The following is an 11288-nucleotide window of genomic DNA, read 5'->3' as shown; positions in this document are numbered from 1 at the left end:
TACGTCGAGGATTGCGAGCGGCGACGGGGAGAGGCTAGAGGCTGGTCAGACCTCTGTTGCCTGCTTGAAATGCGCTGGGTCCGATAGGCTCCACAGCGCTTAGAGATCTTCACACAGTGTGAAGTCTCCTCCTCCTGGTGTTCGTGGAGTCCTCCCTTGCGGGGGTTCTCCAACTTGGGCGGAAACCACCCAAGCCTTTTATACAGCTAGCAAGCCAATCACTAGCCACCACGTGTGAATAATGTCACGCAAGCCAATAATGGGGCTCGAATTATAATACAAATGGCGGGAACTCTTTGCAAAGTGCCTTTCTGTGCTGCAAAGAAGAAATGCACACTGCAAAGAAAGCTACAAATTGGCGGGAAAATAATTCAGTGGTGCCAAAGCACACACAAAAACAAAAATCACACCCTTGGGTTGTGACATTTGGCATCAGGAAACAACTGTGAAATCTGCAAAAATTATTCTTCAATTCGATTCCCATCCTCCCAATTGATACAGATAAGCTGATGAATACTTTGAAATTCAGCATTAAACAGTGTTAAATTACTGCCTGTAGATGCTGCCATAATAATGATTATGATGCCAGTAGTTTAAGTCAACAAATGTAATGTGAAAATATTTTTAAGGTGGGTGGAACTAATTGCTTCATGGTATTATGGAGGGCAGGAGAGAATTTTTATTTTAGAAATCTTAGTTGGGGAGGGACTGGAGCTTCATTGATCAGTAGACGATTCATTAATGACATGCAGTGTTTCTATGACTCCTACAAAAAGTATTAATGAGATCACAGAATCATAGAAAATTAGGGGTGAAAGGGACTTCATGAGGTCATCTAGTAGTCCAACCCCCAGCTCAAAACAGGACCATTCCCAACTAGATCGGCCCAGCTAAGGCTTTGTCAAGCCAAGTCTCTACAGGGATGCGGCAGGCCTGGGTGTAGATCCCTGCTCTGCTATGAGGACAACACTGTTTGTCTCCCAATTCCTACTTAGGTGCCTGATTACTGTCCTATTGGGTATTCCAAGAAAGACTGTGCACATACTTTCCTGTTTCACCCATGTCATTATGCTAAATAACTACAAATGTATTGAGATACAGAAAAACTCTGGACAGAAAAACTCAAACTCTGTTTTGAGATACAGAAAAACTGATTGAACAGTCCAGTAAAGGCCTGTTACATGTTATACTTTGAGTTGCCAAAATGTTGATCAGGGATAAAGCTAGCTCAAGTTTGGAGCAGTTGCACCTAAACTTTCTCTGACTGTCCCCCACCTGCACACCTGTGACTTGCCACTAGAGGGCTGGTGACCAGGGGCTTGATTGGCAGCTACAGCTGAGTTCCCACTAGAGAGCTGGTGAGCCAGGACAGATGTCTATCCCTGCTGTAAGTAGGAGGACGTGAGAGATGGGCTGCAGGGGAAGGAACATGAAGCTGACAGACTGAGAGTTAACGGGATGGGTGTGGATAATGTAATGGAAGGAAGAAAGGATATGGAGCTGGGGGAAGGGTAGTAAAATAAAGGAAGTCAGCCACTGAAGGATAAAAGAAGTGAAAAAGAAAAAAAATTCAGAAGAAAAAAAAAGGAAGAAAATTAAAAGGTGCTTTCATGTTTTAATAAATTGCAGGCACTCCCGGAAGCAGCTGCAGTGATCAGCTGGAACAACCAGTGGCTTAGCAATCAGCTGAAGGGGACACCCCACAGCCACCCCCCCCAGCCAGTGGGAGCGGCTGCGGGTGAGGCCCCGGTCACTGACCAGTCACTGGGGGGGCATGTGCCCCCCCTAACTAAGGAAGCACCAGTCGCCCATGATGCTTCCCAAGGTGGTTGGGAGTGGCAAGGGAATATGCTTTTACGGGAGCTACTGCCTCTGCCCCAGGAAGGAAGCCCCAGCTTATGGGGACTCAGTTTGACCCCCTACCTGGTTTCTCCCCTCCCACCTAGACCCCTCTCCCAGATCCCTCTATGCTCTGTGACCTGGCTAGCTGGTATATGCTCTGAAAACTGTTCACCTGAGATTATATCCCTGGCAATGAGAAGATCACACTCCTACAGGTGGGAGGGGGAGTTGGCTTGGTGCCAGAACCCATCCCCCCCAGGCAGTAGAGTTTAGGGGCGGAAAGTTTGTCCACTCAGAACAGGAAGGTGGGGAGGGGGCACTGCATCCTGAGATGCTGGAGGACTGCAACTTGGGCAGCTCCCCTGTGGGTAGTGGCCACACATTGATGAAACATGAGCTGGGTAACATGGATTAGAGATAAACCCACCCTGGAGTGGCGTAACTTTAAGATGCCTAAAGTGTGCTTAAAACTAGTTTCAGGTGTTAATGTGTGGACAATCCAGAGGTTAAGAGCTCTAAGAGCCACCTAAAATGAATGTGTAACAAGGCCCTAATTTGGGCACTTACTGGAAATGAGAGATGGGGTTCAAGTCCCTCCTCCAACACATACTGGTATTTGTGCATTATATAAAAGTAAAACAGCTCCTACAACACAGAGAGACCCATTTCTCTATATCAGCGGCCTGCTGGTTAGGGCTCTGATTTAGGATGTGGGATTAAGTTCTGACTCCAGATCAATCAAAGGAGGGAAGCAGGGATAGTCTGAACTAAGGTCTGCCAAATCCTGGATGAATGCCTTAACTATAAATGGCTGTACATTGGAGTCTCTCTGTCCCCTTACCCCTCGCCACGGATGGTAAAACCAAGCCTCAGCTACCCAAACAGGTGACCTGGCCTAGGTACTTCATACCAGTGGAAGAGGCGATATCTTTTTTTAGACCAACTAGATATTTGCAAACAAATTATTTATCACCTCTTTCATGAGTTTTGATTCCTTTTGCCTCTAGACCAATACGGCTACAACCTGCATACCTCATACCAATGGAGAGTTTGTGGCTTGGGATCCTGAGAAAGAGAGAAGCTACTACTTGGTCAGAAAGAGGCTCCTATCTCTGGCCCATTGTATTACTTTGGACAGCAAAGTCCAACCTCTCTCCTCTTCATTTCATCCCTAGGTGGCTTAGGTGTGTTGTTCCTCCGCTTTCTCACTTGGTCAGTGAAGTTCTTATTTGTGTATGAGCCCTGTGTCAGGGTGTTATCTGTACATGACTCCAACAGACTAGTTCAGTAGCAAAAGTTTGGCTGGGTGTGTTTACCTACACAGCACCAACTCACTAATATGCCCATCCAAAGTGTTACAGGATGTTAGCCCTGAGTGCAAGGCATGGCACAACTCACATATGCTCAAGTCCCCTGGGCCAGTTTCTCAACCCGTGGGTCATGACACAAAAACGGGTCACAAGAGAATTTGAAAGTGTCATGAGCAAGTCCCAGAAAAACGCAGGAAAGCATGGGTTCCCCCTTGCAGTCTGGCAGTATTCCAGCCTGCAAGGACCTGCTTGGGGCAACTGGAGGCAGCAGGTGCACGTGTGTCTATGTATGTACATGCACGTGGCTGGCATGCAGCCAGGGATGGTCATGGGAACAGTCCTAGCAGAGATGCAGGTAAGTGTATGAGGAGTGAGGGTTAGATGTCCAGAGCTTGGGGACTGTCTGGTGGGTGTGTGTGTGGTGGAGGGGATAGGGGGAGGTGTGTGGAGGGCAGGGGCAGGTGCATGCCAGCACTGGGGGAAGGTGGCTGGGCACTGAGGCTGTATCGGGTGTGGGGGTGGAGGGGTGAGGTGGGGAAAGCTGCATGTCTGGGCTGGTGGGATCGGGGCCGGTACCTGTACTTACATGGGCGGGGTGGCCAGGAGATGCTGCTTAGGGGGCAGGAGGGGCTATGACCAGATTGCCTGGCATGGCATGGGAGCCCCAGCCCAGGGTAGGGTGGGGGTCATAGACCTCCTCTCCTCCTCCCTCCAGCCCATGCTGGGGCCAGACTTGCTCTACTGCTGCTCGCATGGGCTGGACACTCTGCAGCCACCACGCTCTGGCCCATGCGGGATGGGGGCAGCTGGGCTCCCCTCTGGCAGGGGCAAGGGGCTGTGGGTTGGGAGTGAGGGCACCAGCAAGTCCAGGGAGCTGTGTGTCAGAACTGGCCATTGATCTTTACAAATGGGCCCTGGTAGAAAAAGGTTGAGAACCACTGCCTCGTACAAGGTTCAAAGATTTCTAGGCCTTCTCTTATACATGGAGTAGCAGTTCTTGTTGGGTAAATACTTGAGGTAGCAGATATTGACACCTCCATCACAATTTACCCCAATTCTCAGACTGTTATCACCACATGTGCTCTAGACTCTTCGGCACCAGCCTTATCAACTAATCTTAAACTTCAACACCTTAACAATCAACTTGAACACTACTGTCTGTCAAGTTGATGCTCATAGGCATCTAGTGGTGTGAGGTCAGCCTTTATACGAGTTTCATAGATTTCATACACATTTGGGCTGGAAGGGACCCCGAAGGATCATCGAGTCTAGCCTCTGCTCACTGCTCACACTACTCATTACTCCAGCTGCTAGGCTGACTTCTGAGGATCATTTGTTATGTGTTATATGGCTCAGGAATGAGGACTTTGTGGCAAGGTGCCTAGGAATAAGATTCTACAATGCCTAAGTGCCTCTTATAGTCCAGGCCTGTTTTTCATTGGTAAATCCATATCTTGGCACCTGTTGTTATTATTGTTACTATGGCAATACTTAGAAGCCCTAGTCCAGAACCACAACCTCAGCACAACCACAACAGCTCAGAGTCTTTTGGATAGGGGGGGATATATATCTATAAATTCATTATTTACTAAGACTAAATGTCATACATGCAGAATCGTGTAGAATCCCCTATTCCAAAGAACACAGAGTATGTGTCCATATTAACATAACCAATCTTTTTTCTTGGCATATGTATCCTTTTCAACCACCAAGCACCTCAGATGTAATTTGCGTATAACAAATCAAGTCTCTGCATTTTGACCACTCTTTTCCACCAAGCACCACCCTCCAACTTTCTGATTCTATACTTTTCTATGACAAAACCATTCCCCAGCATACAGATCCCACTATTCGCACCATCTGGCTACAATGTTTTATACGCAGTCACAAGTGCGAATGATTCCTTTTGAGAAAAACAAGGTTGCCATTACATTTCCCCCCCTTATTTGCATGGCTGACCCTTTCATCCTTGCCTTTGTCCTTTCTCTCAGCAGGATGAAAGAGGGAACAGGAGCTCTGAGGGAGAGTTCATCCTACTGGGGCTTTCTGACAAGCCATACTTGGAGATGCTGCTTTTTATGTTCTTTCTAATCTCCTATGTCCTTACGATGTTGGGGAACCTAGCCATCATTGTAGTCTCACAGCTGGACCCCAGTCTTAACACACCTATGTACTTCTTCCTCAGCAACCTTTCTATCCTGGACCTCTGCTACACCACCAGCACTGTGCCTCAGATGCTAGTGAACTTCCGCAGTGCCCACAAGTCCATCTCCTGGGCTGGCTGCGTGGCCCAGCTCTTCATCTTCCTGTCCCTGGGGTCCACAGAGTGCATCTTGTTGGCGGTCATGGCCTATGATCGCTATGCAGCTGTCTGCCAACCCCTGCACTACACAACAATCATGAGCCCCCATCTCTGTTGGGTGATGGCAGGTGGATCCTGGCTGAGTGGCATCACCAATTCCATTGTGCAGACCAGTCTAACGCTGCAGCTGCCCTTATGTGGACAGAACCGAGTAGACCACTTCTTCTGCGAAGTACCAGCCCTGCTGAGGCTGGCCTGTGCTGATATCTTCATCAATGAAGCTGAACTCTTTGCCATCAGCGTGCTTTTCCTGCTAGTGCCACTGGGCCTTGTCCTGGTCTCCTATGGTTACATTGGCGCTGCTGTCCTGAGGATCCAGTCGGCTGAGGGCAGGCGCAAGGCTTTCAACACCTGTGCCTCTCACCTCATCGTGGTGTCTCTCTTCTATGGCACAGCTATCTACATGTACCTGCAGCCCCCATCCCACCACTCCCAGAACCATGGCAAAATGGTCTCCCTCTTCTACGGCATCATCACCCCAATGCTGAATCCTGTGATCTACACACTGAGGAACAAGGATGTGCATGGGGCCCTCAGGAAAACACTAGGAAGATGGCGCTGGAAGCAGAGAGCATAAGTCAGAAAAAGAATGTAGGACTGGCAGTCTCGGGGCATCTGTGAATGGGGAAGAGCCTTCCCTTCCAGTTGGGGAAGGGTTCCAAACTTGCCAAAAGTCAGGACTGAGAAATGAAAACTAGGGCTCTTAAGTTATTATTTCCTGTTGAGCTTACTAAAAAATATAAATCAATAAATAAATGCAACATCAACTCTTGGAAGACCATCACCAAGGACCACACCAAATGGAGGAAAAAAGTCTGCTGCAAGAATCTCAGTACTTTGAAATCTTACAATGACAACAGAAGCAGCAGAAACAGCATGTTGTGGACCAAACCAAGACTCCAGAGCCACCCATCTTGCACAGAAACGTGCCCAAGTTGTAATAGAACCTGTAGATCCTGGATTAGCCTTGTCAGCCATCTTCAGAGCAACAGATAAGGCAATCATGGAAGACAATCATAGAAAATTAAGGTTGGAAGGGACCTCAGGAGGTCTATTCCGACCCCCTGCTCAAAGCAGGACCATCCCCAACTAGGTCATTCCAGCTAGGGCTTGGTCAAGCTGGGCCTTAAAAACCTCCAAGGATGGAGATTCCACCACCTCTCTAGGTAACCCGGTCCAGTGCTTCACCATCTTAGTGAGAACGTTTTTCCTATTACCCAACCTAAACTTCCCTTGCTGCAACGTGAGACCATCGCTTCTTGCTCTGACATCTGACACCCCCCCCCCCCCCCCCTGAAATAAACATCAGGTTTACAGGGAAAAAAGTCTTAATGCTGTTTTTGGGAATGGGAAACCTTGTCCAACCAGTTCTCCCAGATCACTTCAGATGCACACTTAACAATTAGGCCAGCTTTTATTGACACCTCCTGGGAAAAACCCAGAACTGAACAGGATATCAAAGGCTTTTGTGATGCATCTTTTCATGGACCGACTGCATAGTTGTGAGAGGTGATGGACAAGCTTTTGGGCCTGAAAGACTCTTCCTCAAGTCTAAGGAAGGCAGACACAGAGGGTGGGTCTATACGTGCATTAACACACTTTAGTTAATGTGCATTAAATCTAGTACCTCTATTGTGAGGTATAGGAAAATGCATATTAGCCTGTCTTAATGCACATTAACCATAGAGCACAGTTTTTAAGGTTGTCTATACAAGTGCAGTGAGACTGCTCCAACACATTGTAATTATAGCACATCAGAGCAGACTTGATTAAATGGAGTCTGCTGGAGTGTGGTAATCACTGCACTCCAGCAGACTCCAACGTCACGTGCATCAGTGTCCCTATGCTGAAAAATGGGAGTGTGGGCATTTTAAGTAAAGCTCATTCATTTTTCAGCACAGGGACACCAATACATGTGACGCTCCAGGTGCTTTAATTAAAGCAGCTCCCAAAACCACTAATTAAAGTGCCCCGCCCATCCCCAAGCCTGGAGCACATCTGTAAATGCCCAAAGTGACACTTAATGTATATTCGCCGATTTTAATGTAATACACATTAACTAAAGAGCACATTTTTAGCACTGTTTTAGCGTGCTTTAAAACAGACTGATGCACGTTAAAGTACGTGTGTAGATGCACCCCCTGCTGAGTAAGGTAGCAGAGAAAGGATTCCATGTAAATGCCAATAGTCTGCTTGTACAGAGGAGGGCTGTGAATTAAGAGCGAAGAGGTATTATCAAAAGACAGACATGCAGTACAACAGGCAATCTAGTTAGTGGAAGAGCGAGACCATTCAAGAAAACAGAGGGTAGTTGTTACCTGTGAATTGAAGGGAGCTGAGTAGCAGTCTGTTTTAGCTTGTAATGAACCACAAAGCCACTGTCCATATTAAGTCCAGATTCCTTCTACTGTCTAAAATAAAAGGGCCAGCTTTACAGTGTTATCCTTCAGGGTGGTCCATGTCCTTTTTCATTTGTGAAGAGGTGAAGAGAATTGGGAATGAGAAAAGAAGGGGAGCACAGTATTGTTACTGTTACATTTGTAGCTTGAACGAATAAAGGCACAGTGTCTCCGTCCATTCTACTTCTGCTGGAAGGTCAAACATATGGCCTGTAGGCTGGATCTGGCCCATCATGATACCAGCAAGCAACTGGAAGTTGGGGTGTGGCCAGTTCAAGAAACTGGGGCCCCTTTGGTCCTGGCAGACATGATCAGGGGGAAGAGGGCAAGCAAGGCCTGTCACCACCACCATGTCCTGACCTCCTTAGCTCCCAACCTGCCACCACCCCCATGCTAGAACTACTGCTTCTTTTACTACCCCAAGAACCTGTTAGATCCTACTGTAACACCGTTCAGATAAGCACAAAACAGCTGTTCAGCAAATACAAATGTAGCCTTATTCATACTCTCAAGCAGGTGATCAGACTGGCTATCCAAACTGCATTTCTAGCCTACTCTTTTTATACATTAGAAGTGCTTATATCAGACATACATCACTGCATATTGCTACTTGCTGATGAATGATCTTTATAAATAGCTTTTGTGCCTAATGTACCCAGTTTTGATTATATTGTTCCACATACTTTCCTCATGATTAATTGTGCCGGGGCGCCATGCACCTTTACCTTTCTGATTAATTAACTTATTCATGCTGTCACCCGCTCCGTGTGTGTTGTTTCAAGTTTGGTTACACCACCCCACATGCTCTTATCTGCTATGACAGTTAGTACAGACTACCCATCTCAAGATGTTCTTGAAAAGACCCCAAATGTTCTGATACACTGTGCTGCCCTTCACAGGACTTAGGGCCTCTGTGCTTTTAACTCTTCCAGGCCTGCCACCGCGGCCTACAGCTATGTTTCCCATGCAGGAACCAGAGCTGCTGCTGCTGCTGCAGTACAGATCACACAGCAGCACCTCCAGCTCTGGTAGGGAGAAATGCTGCAGTTGTGGCAGCTCTGGCTCTGCCACACGGTGGGAGCTGGAGCTGTTGCAGTCATGATGTTCCCCATGCTGGGGCTGGACTGCTACTGCTATTACATGAATGGAGCTGCTGCTACTGCTACCACCACTGCCGCTGTGTGCCCCAGGCTGGATCCGGCCCAGGATAGAAGGCAAATTTGACACCCTACCTTATGCCATCCTCCCATCTCCCTGTTACCCTTCCAGCACTGAAGAGGCTATATGGTCCCCCATGTCTCTTTTTTCCCCCATGCAATAATTCCCGGTCTCCCTTTTTTGCTATAGATGCAGTGCATAGATAGACCCAGGGTTGGATAGACTTAGGCCTTTTTTGCTACAGGCCCAGCATTGTAGCCTGTCCCTTGTCCCCCATTCTCTGTGGGGCTATATGCATCTTCAAGTGCTTGTGGTCTCATACACTTTTGCCTCCTCATACACTTTCTCTTCCTCTCTATACAGAAGCTCTGTATGGCCCTGTTTGCTGCTTGCCCCTACAACCCCCTTCCTCCATATTAGGATCTCACAGATTCCCCTGTCTGGAGTTTGGGGTACCCCCTCCCATGTTCCTCTCCACCCATGCAAGCAGCTGTCACTGTCCCCCATGCTGCACAAAGAGATGGGGAAGCTAAGATCAGAGCCACTTTCTGTGCATGCCCGAGTTGTACCCTCCACTCACACTTCCATATTTCCATGTTTCTGCAGTGAAGACCTTCCTGAGAGAGATGGGATTACTACTTTGAGCAAGAGTTAGTATTCTGGGCTAGGAAGAGGAAGCAAAGCTATTGACTTTGGGTAAGCCACCTCCCCTTTCTGTGCCTTTCACCTTGTGGCAATTTATCCTGATAGCTCTTTAAGGGCAGCTCTTTATACCTTGGTCTAGCATGATCATAGCTGAGGCAGGGACTCCCCTCTCCTTGTGCAGCATATTGTAGAATGGGGCCATGACCTCAGTTAGGAGTTTTAGGTACTATGGGGACTATACAAAAATCATCATATAGTCAGGAGAGGAAGAGTTGTCTGTGGGTCTCTGTTGAAGAACCATGGAGGAAGCCCCAATATAAAAAAATGCATGGATGTCTCTTGACCAAGGATGATGAACACTAGGGCTGTGCAAAGCTTCAGTCCCCAATTCGATTCGGTGGAGATTTGGCCCGATTCGGTGGCCAAATCTCTGAATCCGAATCAAATCAGAGGACCCCTTAGTCTCTCTGAATCAAATTGGAACCCTTCAAATCGATTTGGAGAGATTTGGAGAGATTCAGAGATTCAGACATAGAGACAGATTTAAATGTTTTTTCTACATACCTCTAGGTAGCAGGGGCTTGTGAGTGCTACAATGCTGGGGTGCATGAAGTGTCCCACAGAAGCGTGGGAGACTCCCCAGCACCCTTGGCAGCAGACCCGGAAGTGGACCAGAAGTGGACCTGCACACCCCCATCCCCGCTTAGCAACTGGTGCCTCCTGGGTCTGGGATGGAACCCAGGGTCCCCCTACAGCCAGTCGCTGGGTTGGGGAGGCACAGGGGGCCCTCCAGCGTGCTGTCCAACACACCCAGAAGTGAGCCAGAAGTACTTCCAGTCCACTTCCGGGTTTGCCGCCGAACACCTGGAGGCCCCCCCGCGCTGCTGTGGGATGCTGCATGCACCCCAGCACTGCAGCAATCACAAGCCCCACTGGTTCCTCAAAGTACATAGCAAAAAACTTTTAAAGCTGTGTCTATTCCCGAATTGCTGATTCTCTGAATCAGCATCAAATCTTCAGATTCGGATTCAACCTAATCAAATCAGGGACAGTGATCCAAATCAACAAACTGAATCACTGTCCCTGATTTGGGCCGAATCCAAATCGAATAAGGCCTGCTTTGCACACCCCTAATGAACACCATACAGAGAGGCCAGACTGGCAGGGACTAGGAGGCAGATTTTCAAAGCAGTTCAGCATTTAATATGATTTACAATGTAAGCAGTTAACCTGCTTCTAAGATTTTGAAAATCCTACTAGATGACAATCTTTATCCTTCTTGGGTTCTCAGCTCCTCCACTGCTGAGGCTACATCTACACTGCAGTCAGAGCTGTAGTTACAGCGCATGTCGCAAAACATGGGTTAGTGTCAACTTAACTTGGGACTCAGTGTCAGCAAAGTTATGGTGACATGGGATTCAGCTGCCAAGGTTGTATTCAGAGACCTGGGAAGGCTTTTTCAGCTTCAGATCATGCTGGTGCAGCTATGGGTTTCCTACCATCTGTCCCCAGGGTGGAGGGAGGACATTAGCAGTGACTGGAAAAAGTCCTTGGAGTCAGGGACCCCAGAAC

At 47.9% G+C, this 11288-nt stretch overlaps 1 protein-coding gene across 1 annotated transcript in view; it reads left to right on the top strand.

Annotated features, from left to right (window-relative positions):
- Window positions 1-6091, top strand: part of LOC102376661 (putative olfactory receptor 2B8) — a 28808-nt gene extending 22717 nt beyond the window's left edge. The window contains exon 3 of the mRNA XM_014526697.1: window positions 5357-6091. Coding sequence (XP_014382183.1) covers window positions 5357-6091 — 735 coding nt within the window. The remainder of the gene's footprint in view (window positions 1-5356) is intronic.
- Window positions 6092-11288: the final 5197 nt, after the last annotated feature.

This window comes from Alligator sinensis, unplaced genomic scaffold, assembly GCF_000455745.1.
Source record: "Alligator sinensis unplaced genomic scaffold, ASM45574v1 scaffold1039_1, whole genome shotgun sequence".
Lineage (NCBI taxonomy): Eukaryota > Metazoa > Chordata > Crocodylia > Alligatoridae > Alligator > Alligator sinensis.
This window is presented reverse-complemented; position numbering and strand designations above follow the sequence as displayed.